The sequence below is a fragment of the Toxorhynchites rutilus genome, chromosome 3, assembly GCF_029784135.1.
Source record: "Toxorhynchites rutilus septentrionalis strain SRP chromosome 3, ASM2978413v1, whole genome shotgun sequence".
Lineage (NCBI taxonomy): Eukaryota > Metazoa > Arthropoda > Insecta > Diptera > Culicidae > Toxorhynchites > Toxorhynchites rutilus.
The window spans coordinates 116,111,554-116,132,645 of NC_073746.1; the positions used below are offsets into that span (position 1 = coordinate 116,111,554).

Sequence of the window (21,092 nt, forward strand, 5' to 3'; positions counted from 1 at the left end):
TCTTTAAATGACCAATTGATAAAAGCCAAATGAAAAATACTAGTCTATTATATATAGAGAAAAGTTTGCAGAATATGTAAATCGTGATAATTTATACATGAAAATGTCACGAGTTACGAGTAACGAGAGTGATTTTTCAAAGAAAACATGAAAAAGTTGTTGGGAAAACTCTTTCCCTGTAAAAGTGCTCATCTTCCGATGTATAAGTGACCTGTTAGAAATTATGAGAGCTGTTAATATCTATTTTTTAAATCTTAACTTAAAAACTATAAGACCTACAAAATGTTGGTTCTAGAATGAAATGTAATTATGTTTTCATTAGAAAATTTAAAATAAAATTTTTTAAACAAAATTTCATTAAAAAAAATATTTTGAAGATAAAATTAATTTTCAATTCAATTCAATGCAATATGTTTTTTTTTAATTCTCAGGAAAACAGATATGAATAGCCCTTACAATTTCCAACAAGTCACCCATACATCGGAGGATGAGCTCTTTTACAAGGGAAGTGTTTTTCCAACAACAACTTTTTCATGTTTTCTTTGAAAAATTACTATTACTGTTTAACTCAGAACATTTTTATGTATAAATCATCGCGATTTACGTATTCTGCCATTTTTTTCTATTTGGAGACATGTCGAATGCGAGAACTCACAAACAAAAATGTTACGAGCAAAATATTACTTTTTCAGGAGTCTCCATACAAAAATGCCATGTATTCCAGAAATTATAAATGATAAATGATATTTTAATGAGATCTAAAACATTGTCGAATTCGCTATATCGCCATCTTGACTTTAAACAAAATTAGGATTAGCAGTATTTTTTTCTAAGAAAACATGAAACAGTTGTCGTTAGTTAGCTTTTAGGTGTTGTAAAAGTGTAAAAGTAGTTTTCCGATGTATGGGTGACTTGTTGGAAATTGTAAGGGCTATTCATATATATATATATATTTTTTTTTTTGAGAATTTCATAAAAATATTTTTTGAGAAAAAAGAATTTTAATTTTTAAAAGATTTTTTTCCAATGTAATTTTTCTTTTAAAAGTTTGTGGTATTTTTATGAAAAATTCAACAATTTCCTACATTTCATCTTATAGATATTATAGTTTTTGAGTTATTATTTTTTGTAAAGAACAAAGCAAAATGTTTTTCCCCTGTTCAAAGAGTAATCTATTTCTTTTCCGACGGTTTCAAGTATGCAAAGTGTTTGCTTTCACATTGAAAACTGTTCACGGTATTTCCTATGCTATGCTGTCGAAGTTTTCGCCCTTGAGAGAATTTTGCAGGGGCCTGAATCTGATCCTAAAATAATCTGAAGGTACTACAGTCGGTTAGTTAAGCTGGTGGAATAGCACTTTCTAGCCAGACTCCAAAATAATGTGTAGTGTGGTTAAAAAAACATGAAGATTATCGTTAACCTGATGAAACACAATGCCTGTCACATTAACTAATTATGGACTTTGGTTGTGGATCGCTGCCTTTAAGTTGTCCTGTTACGAGCAGTACTTGTAATCACGTAATCAAGTTTCATCAGATCCACATGAAAGGTTGTTTTAGGTATCTGTAGAGAATCTGCTTATTCATTTGTCGTATCCCGAGGACCATTCTTGATCAATGTTTCGATTTGGTATTCAGAACTACAGTCAATTATAGAAAAATATATATTCAGAATTTATCTGTATTAATCGTCCATGTTTTGGGCTGCATACATACGCATACACATACTACATACACATCATCCTCACTAAGGTAATGTTGAGCCTCAAACTTAATCTCGTTATAATCCCTTAAATTCGTCATATATGCTGGTTTCATGAATTCAAAATCTTAGAACAATTTTAGTGTAGTAAATATAGTTCAGGATTTTCATTCTGGAAATGCTTATTCAGTCTATTTACAACTGGTAATATGTATGATAAAAAAGTTAGATACAGATTAGTACCAAAACTAAATTTGATAGGGATCGTAGTATAAACAGTACAAAAATCTGGAAAAATCCGGATCATTTTATAAAAATCAGGGAAAATTGAGTGCTTGTTAGGATATCAGGAAACGTGCCAAAAAGTCTGGGAAATCATAAAAAAATCAGGAAGGTTGGCATCTCTGGCCGAGACCGTGGTCGAAGTGCCATAAGGAAGATTACTGTGGGAGTGTGGGATAGCGCCCGAAGCCCCGCACTCGAATAATGTCATTCTGGTGAAAGATTTAAAGTGAAGTCGAAAGTAGTTCGAGATCATTGGAGGCTGGATCTGGTACCTTCAACTGAATTCCGGTTCCATTATTTCCGAACAAATTTGGATCAAGGTGGGGGCACCATAGATGATGTCACGCGACTATCAAGTGCAAATGACTTTGGGTATCAGACTCGCTATCGATGCGATATCTTTGGCATCCATCATCATCGACGATACCCAGCGAAAAATTAACTGTTATGTAGCTCTAACCTTTCTCTGATTTTCTCAGGCATAGATTTGTTGTTGCTAGTTTGACCTGAGAGATGATTCTTTTCTTTTTTCTACGAACTGATTGAAACCGACCAAGAAGACCAGTAAATCGCCAAGTTAAGTGCGACGTTTTCAGGAAATACATTGGTACACTTCACGTTCAAGATGAAGACTCGATCATTATTCAGGTCTATGTGCTAACATTTAAAGGGTGTGTCAAATCAAATTGCATCACGGAAAAAACGCTGTAGAAATTTAATTTTTAGGAATTATATCTTCAGCTTTCGCTTATAATCAGATAAGAGTGTATAGATCACGTTGGCCATGCTTCATTGTAAATTTTTCGTAAATTTGGAAAAATTTCGTGGAACGAAAAAGAGCGTCGTGAATTAATCCTGTGCACTCATTTCGAGAATCCGGAGTTGTCACATCGGGACATCGGTAAGATGCTGGGAATCGTCCAATCCACGGTCAGCAGAGTACTAAAACGATACTTCGAGAACCTAACCATCGACCGGAAGGTGAAGAACGGCAAAAATGGATGCTCCGTCAGTGAAAAAGATCACAAGCGCGTAGTTAAGCAGTTTAGACGTGATCCGAGAAGTTCGGTCCGGGATGTCGCCAATAAGCTGAATTTGTCAAGTTCATTCGTCCAGCGGACCAAGCAGCGGGAGGGCCTGCGTACATACAAGGTTCAGAAGGCTCCTAACCGCGAAGGAATGCAAAACATGGTGGGGAAGACGCGAGCCCGGAAGCTGTACACCGAAATGCTGATGAAGCCGCATTGCCTGGTAATGGACGACGAAACCTACGTCAAAGCGGACTTTCGTCAGCTGCCGGACCTGTTGTTCTTCTCCGCAGAGGACAAATTCAGCGTTCCGGAAGAGATTCGCAAGCAGAAACTATCAAAGTTTGCCAAAAAGTACATGGTGTGGCAAGCGATCTGCTCTTGCGGAAAGCGGAGCGCCCCCTTCGTGATGACCGGCAAGGTAAACGGGCAGGTTTACCTTATGGAGTGCCTACAGAAGCGCTTATTACCACTATTGAATCTGGATCTCGCTTCGTGCCATTATTCAAAGGATGTGTTGGAGTGGTACGAAGCCAACGGAGCCACCTTCGTGCCAAAGGAAATGAACCCGCCAAACGCGCCGGAGCTTCGCCCAATAGATAAATATTGGGCGATTATGAAGCAGGCCCTCCGGAAGAACCCAGAAGTTGTCAAATCGGAGGCGGACTTCAAGAGAAAACGGATTTCTGTTAAAAAAAACTACAACCTGACGTTGTACAGAACCTTATGGACGGGGTAAAGAGGAAGGTGCGAGCATACGGGCTTGGGCTCGAAGTATGAATAAAAAGAAAACGCCAAAAGTTGTTTAATAGTTTTTATTTTACTGTCTAAAATTTTCAAAAGGATCGGTCTACTGGGCGAATTTCTACAGCGTTTTTTCCGTGATGCAATTTGATGTGACACACCCTTTATTCGAATCCGCTGGGGAAGTACTACCAGGTACATTACTGCAGACATCGTTCCAACAAAATCAGTATTCTAAATATAATGCGAGGTATAGCGAGGGAAATTCGTTTAAATGCAAGCTAATTTTCGTTCGAAGTCATTAAACAAGCGATCATAAATCTGCCTTCGCAACTATATTTGATTGATCATCGGATGTATAGTTGAGAAGTACAATAATTTCATTTGAAGACTGCGTATACTTCAAATAGTAGGCAAAATTTCATTTTGAGGAGGGAAATTCGTTGAAACGCACACAATTGAATATAATTAGTAGCTTATATTCAATTGTGTGCGCACCTATGACACCAAAAACCTTGGCAACCCGTCATTTCAGTTTTGTTGTTGTGTTAGTACGCAAAACATTTGTTGGTGCTTATAATTTGTTGATGTGAGGTAAAAAATGCAGAAAAAATGATATTTGAGTGAATCAGAACAAAAAGTTGTTCAAGAAAACTGGTATTGGTAACCGGGAAATAGGAAGGAGAGTAAACAGATCCGAAACATCGATTCGAAATGTGGTGAAGAAAGGTGAAAAATATGGCGTTAAGAAGAAAACGAATTCTGGTGTCGACCGGAACTGGAAAGATCAATGCTTCGGTAATTAAGAAGGAACTTAGACTCTCGATTACCAACAAGCACATTGCTCAGGTATTGCGGGGTTCTGGTTACTACAAGTATAGTGTGTAATACGCACCCCCTAAGCGAGAATGGATTTATCTTGACCGTGCTCTTAAAATTTAAGGTAACAACTACGTCAGTACGTAGATTAGTTAACCCTCAGTCATCTGTAATCGTTCTGTATTTTAGATACTGAATAACAAAAGTGCTACGAATTTTATTTTGTAAGGCGCCCAAATTCTAAATTTCCAATCATACGGTGTTAAATGGCCCAGCAGAAGTATAATATGCCCATGAGTTGTTTCTCTCAGAGACTATAAAGCTCAGAGAAACAGCTTGTATGAATGAGAGATTCCATCAATCTATTCCATTCATGGCCACCAGCGAAGAGAAGAAACCATTCCTCCGGTGAGCGTGTTCTCCCAGCATTCGTGCATTAATTCTCCAGTCCGCGCTCTTGTTTTCCTGCATTCTCTGAGCACATAATATAGATGCCAGATGTGAAGACATGTTTTCGTTTTGAAGACATTTAATTTTGTGAAAACATACTGAGGTCATTTCAAAGTATGTGAAAGCAATTGTTTGTATGATTTATCGAACATGATTTAGAAATATCGTGATGGTTTGCTAATTTTTGTTCATTATGATTACATTTGAAGACATTTATTCGTGCCATGCAGAGACATTTGAAAAACATCATCTGGCATCCCTCACATACAAGCTATTTCTCTCGTGAGAATGTTTACGGCCGGGAGCGAACAAATTGCCCCGATCGAGGATATGCCATACTACCCGATGGTAAGCTGATGCGGAAAATATCAAATTGAGAAGGAAATTAATCCCTTCTTACCATTTTCTTCATCTGAGATATTCACTGGGAACTCGACTCAATAAATATGACCCACAGTTATCGCCTCTGAATCGGTTTCAAGTAACAAAAACCTTATAGAAATGAATTACATCGAAAATTGCTTCCAAAGAAAATTATTTTTCTTATTTTTTAAAGCATGTTACAAATGTAAAATTTGCGTGGTAGGATTCTATCATTGATTAGCACGATTGCCTATGTCCATTGCATTTCTACTCTTGTTGGTTTACGAGCAAATCAGGCGGGTCAAATTGCCCGGCAGGCGCGTTTTAGACACATCTCCTCTACACTTGAAAGGAACAGAAACCGAATCTTCTGGCTCATTGAATATCGCCAAAAAGCATATGGCATTCGGATGAAATAAAGTTCAATTTAGATGGCTCTAATTGTTGTGCATACTACTGGCATGATTTGGGGGAGGAACTCAAGGTCAAGGTCATAGAAGAGCCGAAACTTTGGAGGCGGATCATGATTTGAGGTGGTTTTTCACGTCATGAAAAAACTACTCTTGCACAATCTCAATCAAGATCAACACAGAAAAGTACGTGGAATTACTTGAAGACGTCCTGGTACCATTTACCGATGATTTTATACCTGAAGACTTCACTTTTCAACAAGACAGTGCAGCCATCCATGTCAGTAAGAGAAGTATTCAGTGGTTTTCGGTAAGAGGTTTCAGTAAGAGAAGTATGCAGTGGTTTCGGCAACGGCAATGCTTGAAAATCTCGTTAATTCCATGCGTTTAAACGAAATAAGAACTTAGAATTGGAAGCAATACTGTAATAAACTATGATTTGAAGGGACCAACATTTGCAATTGCTGTGGATCAAATCTTGTTTGTTGACTTACTAAAACACTAAAATTAGGCACTGCGTTTAAACGAATTTTTCACAATGTATTGCACAAAAATCTTCAATTCCTTATAGGAGTACCGTTAAGTTTCTTCGTTTTTTTTAAAATAATGCTTTATTCTGCAAAAATGGTTACAAATTTAATATTCAAAGTATTGCCAGTCATTAGTCACAACTTTAAACGATCGGATATGGTTTGCTGAGCTACTCCAAGTGTATCTGCAAGTTTTTGTTGCGTTTGTGACGGATCTTGATCGAGTAAAGCCTCCAATTCTTCATCTTCAAACTTTTTTGTCGGTCCGGAACGTTCTTCGTCTTCCAAGTCAAAATTATCACTTTTAAACAGTGCAAACCACGTCTGACACGATCCCTCAGTATGAGCATGGTCACCATAAACTTCCACCAAAATGCGGTGACTTTCCGTAGCTTTTTTTTCATATTGAAGTAATGAAGTAACACTCCCCGCAAAAACACTCTCGTTGGTACGAAATTCGACATATTCGAAGTGACAAGAAACTATATTGTTTACGCTTCAATTTTTTGACATATACTGAAAAAGATGCGCAATGACAGTAGCGTTCCAACAAATGTCTGGAAATTTGATTCACTGGAATAATAATCAAGTTACACCATCTGTTGTAAAACCGAAGAAACTTGCCTAACACCTGAAACACCTAATTATTTTTGACTATCTGGAGATTAAACTGATTTTTTGAATCAACCTGAAGGAACCTGTAACAACATCAACACTTCCGAACCACGCTGACAAGGTTAATGCCGCTCGAATATTGTATTCCAGAAAAGTAGATAAAACATTGCGCTGTTAGATCAATCAGATATATGCGCTTCCAATGGTGTGGATCTACCATCGAATCAGTTTAAAAAATTGAAATCGTTGCTGTTATGAATAGGGTTTTCTAGGGATTATAAGACCAGCCTCGGTCTCGTGTTTTCTGTACATAACTCCCTTTATACTGATTATATCGAACCATTCAACAAGTATTTAGTTAATAGAATCAATTGATAAAACTCAACAAAAAAAAAACAACTCAAATCTTGAATTGATGGGTAATGCTTAAAATAATCGAATTACTATACCAGTTGAACGAACCTCGGCGATTGCGACAACAGCGTGGGTAGAACTTACGGTTGACTCACTTCGGTGGCTGCGTGGGGTTTGTATGTGGCCGCTTTATCGTACCCAATTCAATTATTTACACTACGCTTAGATACGCGAAATAGCTACCGGACTTTACAGAGTTAGTCGCCGTATGTTTGTACTGAACATGACGGGAGAGTAGGGGGGAATATGTCGCGCTGATAGCGGTGGTAGTAGTAGGTACTTGCTGCTGCTTATTAACAAGTTGAATTATTGACTGCGTGAAATCTACAAGAGTTGTGAACTTTGGATTTTAACTATTCTGGAATGCCCCCTCCACTGTGGGTGGAGGAGTTTTGTATCGGGGAAATGTGTCGATCAAAAGCTGAAGTTTTCTTAGCTACACATACATTGCAAATTGAGAAAAAATGGCTGGCTGACTTCGAGCTCACGATGGTAGCAATGGAAGGTAAGCCATTTGAGCTCGGCCGTTTCGTTACGCAATAGGAAGCCCTTAGCCGGGTCAAACTGAGCGTTCCGGCAGGTTTCGTTGTACTAGAAGAGGAGTAAGAAAGAACATGAGAAGGAGGAAAAGTTGGGAATGACGTAGAAACACGGTAGTATCGTAGACGGAAACTGAAAACAACGCTCAGGTTAGGGACTAGCCGGTGTATGGGGCAGACAGTTACCTCCTGCTCGTCCTTCACTAGCTCAACGTGGACGTCTTTGGAGGATGGTTTGCAGGGAATTACGACCTCCTCGTACTGGTTCGCTGTCACAATTGGGTGTTGTATAGGGACTAGCGGAGTTTGGGGGTCTTTCACGAAAATGTAAGCGCTGGTAGCTTTGTACAGCGCCTCGAGTTCATCAAGATTCTGGTCCGGTTTATCCGCTTCAGCAACGTAGACGCAGTAATACCGACCGACGACAACGGCCGTAGCGTTGGCAATTGTAACACGACTCCCGTGTGGCTTGTTGGCATCATTTGTTTCGATGTCTTCGATGGAGATGAACTCCGGTGATTCGATTTCCTGTAAGACATAACAACTTTTTATTAGGAATCTTGATAAAAAAAATATAACAATAAGTACCTCATTCTCGGATCGGCTCACGTGCCACCGGATGGGTTCGGCGGACTTGCAGAATAATTCATAGTGGGAGCCAGCCTCCAGTTCCACTTCTGGTTTGTAACCTACAATCTCGGGAGCTCCGTTTTCAGCCAGCAGATCACGATACATTTCATTGGCTTCCAAGTCGCTGGCTGTAAACAAAAACGAGAAAGTGAGAGTAATATAATAATCAATTGATTAATGTCAAAGCGGTTTTGTTCTTTTAATTCAATACTATGTAAGCTCATTTAACCAAACAAATGTGTCTGCATTAACCACACAACTATTGCGAAACTTTCCAATGCAACATGAGCAGCGCGGCTTTGCCACACGACATTCTGGGACACACGGTGGAGCTATTGCGGTCACCGGTAATATAAGCATCGGGACCACAAATTTGTATTCCCATCACACTGACGGATGGCACTCCGGCGGCGCGGCTTCACGGTCATTGAGGACGATGTGAGCATAAACTTTTATGTGCTCCGCAAGCCAGCCCGAGACCAGATGGAAGGCGATATCCGACGGGGGCCCTATCACTCGTACATCTCTTCCGCACTAAAGTGGCGCGCGTAAAACAAACGGTCTCACTTTGGCGTGGGGTGGTTACCTGTGACAACCGCGAAACCAGAGGCACGATGGTATCAAGGATCGTAATCTTATCCCTGTGTCGTGTGAGAAAAATAGCAACAGCGGTAGCTGCAGCAATTATGTAGGAAATTTGCAACTGCATCCTGTGTGCAGCCGATGCAGAGTTGTTACGTTAAACTGCAGTGAGTTCATTGCGAAACGACTGCGTGAAATTATGCGACAAAATATAGTTGCGAATTTTCTTTCCGTTTGTTAATGAATTTATGTGTATGAAGTTAAATGTATTTTCAGCAAGCCCATCGTTTTCCATTGTTTCTAGTCAGTTCTTTTTTTTTTACTTCAGTGGTGATTTCATGCCTCAAGTAGCCAGAACATTTTTTCTGACTATAATAAACTTTTAACGACTAGGTAACAACATTTGGATGCGTTTTTCGAAGTCATCCGTTGGTACAACCACTTGGTGTAGGTGGTAAGCACTTCTTTGGAAACGGAAATATACCGACGGAAAACATGCGTTTGCGATGGGAAATGAAATGTTGGGATATAATTTATTTATAGCATAACAGGATTTGAATGAGACCCCCTTGCTCGCAGATCGGCTATGCTTTGTAGTCGCTGTTCGATGACAATTTATTTTTTCAAAAAAGTGCTTTCAAACTCAACCAGAACGAAGGTAGAATCCTTGAATAGGTTATTTCGCTATTATATTTTCGATTCGTAGAGAAAACGTACAAAAATTTAGAGCATTTATTCACTTTGTATAGCAGAAAGTATTTAGTCAAACACGGAAAGAGGGAAAGACCAGAGTTTTAAACCATTTCTGATGTGTTCGATTGCAGCAGCAGAAGCATCACAATGAAGCGATCGGAGGCTTGCAAAAATTCTCCGGTATTGAGGATTTTTCAGAGCCGCTTCTTCTTCTGTAGGAGCATTGTACCACTGCGACCATTAGTTTGATCTATTGTAGTGCACTCCAATTTGCTATGTATGCAGTGTCAGTTCGTTCCATCACTCAGGGAATAAGGGATAGTCGCACCAGGACTTTTCATATCCTCCCACGAAGGTATGACTTCCTTTATGAAGCTCCTTACCTGTTTTGGTTCAGCAGACCAAATCTCGTTAGGCATAAAAATGCCCTTTCCAAGAATTCGCAGTCTTCGCTGAATTAGTGTACTGCATTGACACAGTAAATGCTTCGAAGTCTCAGCTTCGAAATTGCAGAAACGACAGTTATCATCTGCCAGTTTTCCGATTTTTTTAAGGTGATACCTGCTCGGACAGTGCCCGGTCAATAGACCGGTTAATGTACTCAAATCTGCCTTATTCAAGCTGAGTAGGTTGCGTGTTATTCTGTTACAAGGTGTAATGGATAATTTGGATTGTCTTGGTGTTGATAGAGCCTTCCAGTTGGCTTCAATCATTGATATTTCCCAGGTTTTGAACTCCGATTTCATGCATGATGTAGATAATCCACAAAATGACTCAGGCCCGACGAATTTAGTTGAAGATCCTAATCTTGCTTAGAGATCGGCTTTTTCATTACCTTCTATACCGCAGTGACCAGGCGACCAGTATAGGTTAACTTCGTTAGTAGCAGCTAGTTGTTTTAAGGATAAAATACATTCCCAAACTAGCTTTGACTGACGAGTGTATGCTTTTACTGCATTAAGAGCTGCTTGGTTATCTGAGAAGATACAGATATTGGCATACCTGTATTTTCTAGTCAAACGAATATTTGTACATGTTAGAATAGCTGCTTGAAAAACTGTAGGCCACTGTCACATTGGAATTGACATGTCGATTCCTGGTCCAGTAATACCAGTTCCCGTAGATTTACCGATTTTAGATCCATCGGTATAAAACACGAGTGATCCTGGACGACCACCTTCTTCCCATTCGTTGCGATTAAATTCAATCACTTTGAAGGGAACACTGAAGTTAGTCTTTGTTTCCATCCAGTCTTCATTCATGCTTACTATAGTGTTCAGTTGAAAATCTTTCAGGATTTGTAAATGCCCTGTGAGATCTCCTTCTAGAAAATTTTTTATACGTTTCAGCCTAAGAGCACCTTTTTCCGCTTCAAGTTGCACATATTGGTGCAAGGGTAGAAGGTATAAAAGAGCATCTAGGGCTTTGGAAGGTGCGCTTGGCATTGCTCCAGTTATTGATAAGCATGCCAGACGTTGTAGTTTATCGAGCTTTTTCTGAGCTGATATTTGTGTAGTTTTAGGCCACCACACTAGCGAAGCATATGTTAGTCTGGGTCTCACAATTGCCGAGTAAATCCAGTGAATCATTCTCGGTTTTAATCCCCACTTTTTCCCGAATATACTACTACAACTCCAGAGAGCAGTCTGGGCTTTAGATATTGCATACTCCGGTTGGTCGTTCCAATTTAGTTTTTGGTCAAACATGACACCTAAATATTTGGTTCGTTTTGAAAGCTCCAATTGTACACCTCCCAATCTAAGAGGTGGAATCTTATACTTTCTTTTTCTGGTAAATGGAATTATGACTGTTTTTGAAGGATTAACACTAAGTCCTTCTAAGTTGCACCATTTGAGTGTGTAGTTAAGGGCTGTTTGTATTCTATTGGAAGTAGTATACTCACATTTACCCCTCACTAAGATGATTATGTCATCAGCAAAACCAATGACTTCGTATCCTAAATTAGCTAGGTTATTAATAAGATCGTCGACAACTAGGGACCACAACAGAGGAGACAGGACTCCTCCTTGAGGGCAACCTCTAGTTGATTTCGTTGTTAGAGTAGATCCTCCTAATTTAACTGTTATTAGTCGCTTGGTTAGCATGGCATGTATCCAGTTGGAGATGCACATGTCAAAACTACATTTTTTCATAGCTTTATTTATAGAGTTGTAGGATGCATTGTCAAATGCTCCCTCAATATCAAGAAAAGCTGTAAGTGAGATTTCTTTAGCATCAAAAGATTTCTCTATTTTTGAAATTAACGTGTGAAGCGCTGTTTCAGTTGATTTATTTGCTTGGTAGGCAAATTGGAATTTGTTCAATGGTCTCCTGTTCAAATATGATGATTTGATATGGAGATCAATGACCTTTTGCATCATTTTTAAGATGACAGATGTTAGACTAATTGGTCCATACGCTTTGGGGGTCGTCCTATCACGTTTGCCGGCCTTGGGAATAAATATAACCCGGACTTCTCGGCATTTACTAGGAATGTAGCTTAGTACCATACTAGCTCTAAACATCTCCGTTAGAAGAGGGACAGTGATATCCTTGCTTTTTTGTAACAGCACCGGATAAATCCCGTCTGGTCCTGGAGATTTAAAGGGCTTCAAGGAATCCACTGCCCATTCAACCCTTGACTCCGTGAAGACCGCCCTAGCCAATTCATTAGCTCTATTCTCGTCTCTGATTAGACAAGATTGTGTTTGTGTTGAAGACCTGTGCGTGTCCGGAAATCAATTGGATTGAGCCCGGGAAGTATGTTTCCATCATGATACTAAGTGTTTCCTGGGAATCGGTTGTATATTGACCATTTCCTTTTTTCAGACTACCAAGTCCGTTGGTATGGTCCTTAGAAAGGGCTTTATGGAGTCTTGCTACAACAGGTAAACTTTCTACCTGTTCGCAGGTGAACTTCCAATCCCTTCACTTAGATTTACGGATTTCTTTGTTATATTCTGTTAGATAGTTTTTGTAATCTGTCCAATCAGAGGTAATTTTTGCTTTGTTGAAATGTTTTCTAGACAATTTTCTAAACATTTCAAGTTTTTTGTTCCACCAAGATGCATCCTTGTTTGAAGTTTTTTGCTTCAGTGGACAGTTTCTTTCGAAGGTGGATTTAATATTGGTTTCAAATTCTGATGAAACTATTTCAAGCTGTTCAGTGGAAGAAATACTTTCCACTGATATCAAAATTTTCTCCTGAAGTTTGGAATGATAATTATCCCAACTTGTTTTTCTCGGATCTCTGAATTGTTCGAACAAAAGATCTCCTGAATTATAATTAAACATTATATGTTTATGATCAGATAGAGATTCTACACTTGACACATGCCAATTTTTTATCTCATCTGATAGTTTAGAACTACAGAGTGTTAGATCAAGAGCTTCTTGTCTAATAGAGTTAACAAATGTTGGGTCGTTCCCTTGGTTACAAATGTTAATATAATTTGACATTAAATATTCAAGCACACATTCACCTCTAACATTGATGTTGCTACTGTCCCAGACCGTATGGTGGGCGTTGGCGTCACATCCTATGATGAATTGTTTGTTATTTAATTTACAATGTTGTATCAGCATAGCAACTTCAAATGGAGGAACTTCAACGTTGTCTCCTGGGAAATAAGCCGAAGCGACGATGATAACGGTTTTCCCTCGGGTCGTTGGAACCTCCAATTGTATTGCCACGATGTCACGGTTGATAAATTCTGTGATCGGCACATACCTAATGTTATCCCGTATAAGAATTACTGCTCTTGGTGCAGTTTGTGTGCTGTCATAGAGAAGCTTACATTTTTGTGTAGAGATTCCTCGAATCCTAGAATTATAGAACCAAGGCTCTTCAATAAGAGCCACATCCAAAGTTTCGTGAATGACCCTTCTGCACAGGACGCTGGTTCCTCCCTTGGCGTGATGAAGGTTCACCTGAATAAACTTTATTCTGTCCAGCATTTTGTTCGTCTCCATTATTCAGGGAGAGGCTGCCGGAACTCGAAAAGCTTGCTAGGATTGTTCATGTGAGTCCCCCGAGTTGCGCGGTAAAGAAGGTCAGCTACATCAGTGACCCGCTTAATACAGTAAGGGCGGAAAATACTGTGGAGGGCGCCCCGGTGCTCCACAGATCCGCTAGAAAAATGGAATCGAGAATTGCAATCGCACTTTCTGCCCAATTTATAGTTTGTGAATTAATAATAGTAGAAGGCATCAAATTCACTCGAGCAGCGTTCCTTCGAAGTCGCTTCAAAGACGTTATTTTGCTCTTTGGTTCTTTCACGAATAATTGGTTGCGTTGAGATCGCTATAGGATTCTAATAAGATTTTCATTCATCGTCCTGAGGAGTTCGCGAGAACAGGAAGCAAAGCGATGGAGATACAGTTGAAAATTATTCGCATGCAGCTGGTTCGAGCCGTACCCGAGAACATTTCACTATGTTTGCCCTCTTCAATATCTCTGAGCCGCTTCCAAAGAACATTTCACATCTAATAGTTCAAAAGATGACTTGAATAAAGCAGGTCATTAAAGTTGACTTCAGTTTGAATAGGTACGCCTTGCTTCTTTTACTATGGGGCGTTTTTTGTCGGTTCTGGAATGTTTCGACAACAGACAGCAGATGTTTTGGCACGTTCCCTAATATCCTGACCAGGGCTTTACAATTTCACTTCATACTGAAGATTGACGAATTGACGAATCAAATCGTCAAATGAAAATGAAAGTGTCTTATATTCGAATGAAAATTTCGTTTAAGTTCGAACAGTATTCAGTGAAAGCAGTCTTCCGTGTTTCACATAAGACACTGCGTATGAGATGAACACGCTGTTCACGCTGCTCTCGCAGTTTTGTGTTCGCACACAAACATGATTTTTTAGTACATGTGTTTGAAAATGTGATGATGTCCCAACATGATGTAGAGTAGAAGAAGCAAATTGGACACCACACGAGTGTTGGTGTGTTGACATGTAAAAAATGCTTCCCTATCATGACAATGGATGCTTCATCTGAAATTTACTGAAATTTAAATACAAATAATCTGCTCTAAAGAAAATAAGAGTCAATTGATGTCAGAACTCTTCACAATTGATATCATTGTTTAGTGCACGCGGCAATTTATAAATTGAATCAAATATACCAAGAATAGGTTTTTCTGAATTTTCTGATAACATGCATTTAGAACAAATGTTTGCGTATTTATTTATTTACTAGCTAACCCGGCAAACTTCGTCCCGCCCATTTACTTGATTAATTCTCGAGTAATGCAGAAATTTGTGTTTTATTTGTATGGCAGCCACCCCTAAGAGAGGGGGGAGGGGTATCTAACCACCATAGAAACATTCATTGCACCCTAAAGTTTCCATATGCCTAATTTGGTTTAATTTGCTTGATTAATTCTCGGGTAATGCAAAAATTTGTGTTTCATTTGTACGGCAGCCCCCTCTAAGAGAGGGGGAAGGAGTATCTTAACACCATAGAAACATTGATTGCATCCTAAAACCTCCACATGCCAAATTTGGTTTCATTTGCTTGATTAATTCTCGAGTAATGCAGAAATTTGTGTTTCATTTGTATGGCAGCCCCCCCTTTGAGTGGGGGAAGGAATGTCTAACCATCATAGAAACATTTATTGCACCCTAAAACTTTCACATGCCAACTTTGGTTTCGTTTGATTGATTAATTTCCGAGTAATGCAAAAAATTGTGTTTCATTTGTATGGCAGCCCCCTCTAAGAGAGGGGGAAGGAGTATCTTATCACCATAGAAACATTTATTGCATCCTAAAATCTCCACATGCCAAATTTGGTTTCATTTGCTTGATTAATTCTCGAGTAATGCAGAAATTTGTGTTTCATTTGTATGGCAGCCCCCCCCCCTTCGAGTGGGGGAAGGACTGTCTAACCATCATAGAAACATTTATTGCACCTTAAAACTTTCACATGCCAACTTTGGTTTCGTTTGCTTGGTTAATTTCCGAGTAATGCAGAAATTTGTGTTTCATTTGTATGGCAGCCCCCCCTTAGAGAGGGGGGAGGGGTCTCAAAATATCACGAAAACCTTCCCCGGCCCCAAAAACCCCTACATACCAATTTTCATGTCGATCGGTTCAGTAGTTTCCGAGTCTATGAGAATCAGACAGACAGACAGACATCACTCCATTTTTATATATATAGATAGATAGATAGATTTGGCCAGCATTTGTATGACGTCGCCCCGCTGTGCAGTCGGTTCCCAGACTTCAATTGTCAACATGCACGGAAAACAAAACTCGCCTAGAAAGATTCTTTCTATTCAGAGAATGCTTTCTTTTCACGGGAAAAAACAATGGATTGTTTAATCAGACTTGCAAAATGCTTTAGGAGGAATAATTTTTCTCCGTGCCTGAAAGGACACGTGCATAGTATGTTTTTTGTACATGATGTGCTTGAATTATTAGCATCGTGTTCGACACGCGTGTCATCTCTATATGTTTAAGTTTGTGTATCATTGGGCGTGTTTGGGATGAACGTTGAACACTAGCAAAAGCATGTCCGTGTAGAAAAAACACATGGAATTTGAACATCGCCTATATATGTGTATGTGTTTTTCGGAATACTGGCTGAATGTAATGAAAATTACGATGTGAAAGGACGTGCAGTGTACCAGCAGGCGTAATCAGTTACCGGCGCTGGACGTAAGACTAATATGCCATATTTTTTAGAAGACATCTCAGGAAAATCCAGTTTGGAAAAATGAAATCGAATGAAACTTTTAATTCAAAACAGTAATCGTCCTCTCACATGTGAAAATGAAACTGTCAAGTTAAATCGTCCGCTTTCAAACTTAAAGGAAACGAAAGCAGAACGGAATTGAAATTGAAAAATCAATGTTTCAGTATGCGTAGCGAATACAGGCAAATCTGTTTTTGTGCGGGGGATAGGGACCGCAAAAAAAATTTCCAAAAAAGAAATCGTACTAAACTTCACCATTAGCTTCAAAAAATAGTGTTCGCTGCACAATTTAAAAAAAACTTTTTTCATGCGGTCGATAGGGACAAAAACAGGTTTTATTGTACACACAACAATCGATAATGAATCTGGCTGAAGGAAAAGGAAAAAGTAAAAAAACAGTTTTCATCTTCATGTTTTGAAATCCTCAATCCTTGATCGTGGCAAATACTTGTTTCTGCCTGATTTTTTCAAAATAATTCAGATTTTTCCTGAATTTTTTCGACTATCAGAATGAAAATCAATTACAATGAGTTGATATTACAATCAGGGCCTTACCACTCTCGTTTCATTTCACGTTCATTTCGTTCATTCTTCACACTGAAGCGAAGATATCAAATCGTAAAATGAAAATGAAAGGTTCTTATATCGAATGAAAGTGTCTTTTTTCGAATGAAAATTTTTTTGGGGCTCAAACTGTATTCACTATAATATAAATGTATAAATGTGCAGTATGCCAGCAGGCGTGATCAGTTGTAGGCGCTGGTTGGAAGACTAATATGCCCTCAAATGTCTCTTTTAATTCACCTTTTTTTTGTAAGATGGTCCGGAAAAAATCAGTTTGGAGAAATTAAATCACATGAAACCTTCAATTGAAAGCAGTGATCATCCTTTCACATGTGAAACTAAAAGTGACATATAGCCCATTCAAATGATAATGAATATGGCAATTTCAATCGTCAAGTGAAAGCGTCTACTTTGAAATTCAAAGGCAACGACGTCAGAACGAAAACGAAATTGAAGAATCGATGTTTCAGTATGCGTAGTGAACACATAAAATCGAAATTGAAATTGGCTGAAGAGAAACGAGAACTAAAAAGAATATTATCATATTTCTGTTTCGAAATTGACTAGCCCTGATTACAGTACAGGGCTCCCTACCAAAGTTTTGCTCGTTGGACATTGTCTTCATTCATTCATTGTTTGTGTTAAGGGAATTTAAACTCTTCAGTTCATTTAATTTCCTCATTGTCTTGATGTTCTTCTTCGAAAGCAGCTCGTAGAAACTTAGAAATGTAGTATTACTTGGGTTTTGTTTTGATCAGCACTTGGATTTAGATTTTATTTCAAGTGATACGCCCCATTGTATTACAATTTTTTTTGTATTAGTTTTTTTTCTATCTCTCAAAATACCCGATATAGCGCTTTATTATTAAGTTGCGTTAGGGTCACCATGAAAAAATACCGTTTTTTTTGCTCTTACTTTTTATTTAAAATTCTACATGCAAACTGTCTTTGAAAGATTTTTAGAGCTTACTAATACAAACATTTTGCGATGCAGAACTTGTCAATATTTCAACTCTACTCAAAGTTATTGATATTTCTTCTCAAAAAATACGCTATTTTCATTTGTTTGTCATTCTTTCTGGGGCGAATATAAACAAAGTTTATCAGCGGCATTTGAAGAGCTCATTTCACTCTGCATAATGTGTGATCTTCAAAGCTATGTTATTTTTTGTATTTGAGTAAATTAAAATTGAATTCATGAGTTTTTAAGTGAAAACCCATCAATAACCTTGAGTAAGATTAAGATATTGACAAGTTCTGCATCGCAAAATGCTGATCTTGATAAACTCTTAAAGTCATATATAGACAATTTTGATGCAGAATTTGAAACATAAAAGTTTGAGCAAAAAAAAAAACATTTTTTCATGGTCACCCTAATGTAAAAAAAGCTCTGAACCGATTATATTGAAAGATAGCTTTGTTCTACATAGTTGATTGAAATAACTGGGGCTACAACATTGTCGAACTATGTTTATCTCTATCTATAAAGATAAGAAAGTTAGATTTTTCATTTCGCCTAAAATTTTGATCACCTTATTTTTGACAACATTGAAATAAGCGCTTCACCATATGTAATAAGTTTATCGAAGATAGTTTTTGTATAAAAAATTAATATTTTCCACAAAGTTGTTTTAGTGCTTCTATCTAAATTGTATTAGGGTGACCATGAAAAAACGGGCTTATTTTTGCTCTAACTTTTATGTTTCAAATTCTACAACAAAATTGTCTTCGTACGACTTTTAGAGCTTATCAATACCAATATATTGCAGATCTTGTCAATATATTAATCCTACTCAAAGTTTTTGATGGTTTTCACTCAAAAACTCGTGGTTCAATTTTCAATTCACTCAAATACAATAACTAACATATTTTTGAAAATCTCACATTATGTAGAGTGAAATTTGTTCTTTCAAATACCGTCAATAAACATTTTTTTTACTTACACTGCAAACTCAAATAACTGTAAATTTGAAAAAATTAAACCCAATTGTCCACAATATTGTGAATATTTCAACAACATTGATTATACTTTGATTATTGATTATACAACAACTGTCAATAAGATAATAAAATTGCATCACATTATTCAAAAAAAAAACACGACCATATTCTGACCTGTCGGTAAATAAAGGTTAGGGTGCCAATGAATGTATGGGAAAAAATCGACCCAAAAATTTCAAAAAGTTACCCTATACAAAATGTTCAACATCTCGAAAAAAACCCCTATGCCAAATTTCAGCTCAATCGAACTTAAGGGAGCGTGGCGCAAAGCGGTCAAAGTTTGAGTTTTTTTTTGAAAATCGAAAAATCACTCAAGGGGGGAGGAGTAAAGGAAATTGGGGTTCTCAAAAATTTTTTTTATCATGCCAAATGTCTTAAAATGGCATGAAACGTCGAGGTCTAGTGTCATTTTGAAAAAAAAATGTCAAAAATGGACACTCTGGGACTTAGCTGTTTTTCGGAATACGAAATGAAAAGTATGGTTTTGGGTGCCAATAAAAATAGTAATCTCGATTTTTCATTTGGAACTTGCTGCGAATGTTGATTTACATGATAATATTTATTTTATTTATTTATTTTGGCTTAACGGCTTAACGTCTTTACAACATGGCCTGATTCACAATTTTTCTCCAATTAACTCGGTACGTGTTAATTGGAGAAAACACGTACACGTCTCCCTTCAATTCCGCGGGTACCCCGTGCTCACCATGTCATGCTCCACTTGGTTTAACCTCCTTGCTCGTTGTGCTCCTCGTCGTCTCGTACCAGCCGGATTCTCGATGAACACCATTTTTGCAGGATAGTTGTCCGACATTCTTGCAACATGTCCTGCCCGGCGTATCCTTCCAGCTTTGATCACTTTCTGGATACTGGATTCGCCGGTGAGTCGCGTGAGCTCGTGGTTCATCCTTCGCCTCCATACGCCGTCCTCCTGTACACCGCCGAAGATGGTTCTTAACACCCGCCGTTCAAAGATTCCGAGTGCTCGCTGGTCCTCTTCGAGTATTGTCCACGTCTCGTGCCCGTAGAGGACAACCGGTCTTATAACCGTTTTTACAGGGAACATTTCGCACGACTGCTAAGTCTGTTTGACCTTAAGTGTTTGTGTAGACTATTGTAGGTACGACTCCCATTGATGATGCGTCTCCGGATCTCGCGGCTGGTATCATTGTCAGACGTTACCATTGATCCAAGGTAGACAAATTGGTCCACTACCTCGAACTCATCGCCGTCGATCATTACACTACTACCTAATCGGGTCCTGTCGTGCTCGGATCCGAAATTCAGCATGTATTTGGTTTTAGACGCATTGGTTTTCAGTCTGATTCTCTCTGCTTCGTGCTTAAGTCTGGTGTAATATTCAGCTACCGTCTCAAATGTTCTGCCGACAATGTCTACGTCATCAGCGAAGCAGATGAATTGACTGGATCTATTGAAAATCGTACCACGCAAGTTAAACGCCGCTCGTCTCATAACACCCTCTGTTCTGTTCCTGCGGTAGTTGTTCTGTTTCCCAAATTCTGACAATCAGCCGATGCAGATAACTAACCAATTTTTCCGGGCCCATCTTGATAAATTCCGCTCCGACGCCATCTTTGCCAGTTGATTTGTTGTTCTTCAACTGTTTAATAGCATTCCTTACTTCATCTATCGTTGGGGGTGGTACATCTTCATTATTTACTGCACCAACGTAATCGCTTCCATCGTCATTTTGGTCCTCTGCCTGTACGCCATTCAGGTGTTCATCGAAGTGCTGCCTCCACCTGCCTGCCGAGTCGATGTTAGCGCCTCGATAGGTTCTGACGTCAGTTATATCCGAGAAATGTCGGCCGTCTATCAGAACATGGTCGATCTGAGATTCTGTTTGATTTGGTGACTTCCAGGTGTATTGGTGGAGGAATTTGTGTTGAAAGAAGGTACTACGTACGGCCATATTCTTAAAGGTGGCGATATCGATGAGTCTTAGGCCGTTTTCATTTGTTAATTGGTGCGCACTGTACATACCAATTACAGGTTTGAA

The 21,092-nt window shown here is 38.6% G+C and overlaps 1 protein-coding gene across 7 annotated transcripts in view; it reads right to left on the minus strand.

Annotated features, from left to right (window-relative positions):
- Positions 1–21,092, minus strand: part of LOC129778542 (vascular endothelial growth factor receptor kdr-like) — a 139,568-nt gene that overhangs the window by 54,307 nt on the left and 64,169 nt on the right. For 6 of the 7 annotated variants that reach the window (XM_055785502.1, XM_055785503.1, XM_055785506.1 and 3 more), the window contains 2 exons: positions 8,487–8,656; positions 8,085–8,426 (listed from right to left, as the gene is read on the minus strand). In XM_055785502.1, the coding sequence (XP_055641477.1) occupies positions 8,085–8,426; positions 8,487–8,656 (512 nt within the window). Of the gene's footprint in view, positions 1–7,805; positions 7,951–8,084; positions 8,427–8,486; positions 8,657–21,092 lie in introns of all 7 variants that reach the window. The other variant, XM_055785505.1, reaches the window with a different exon arrangement.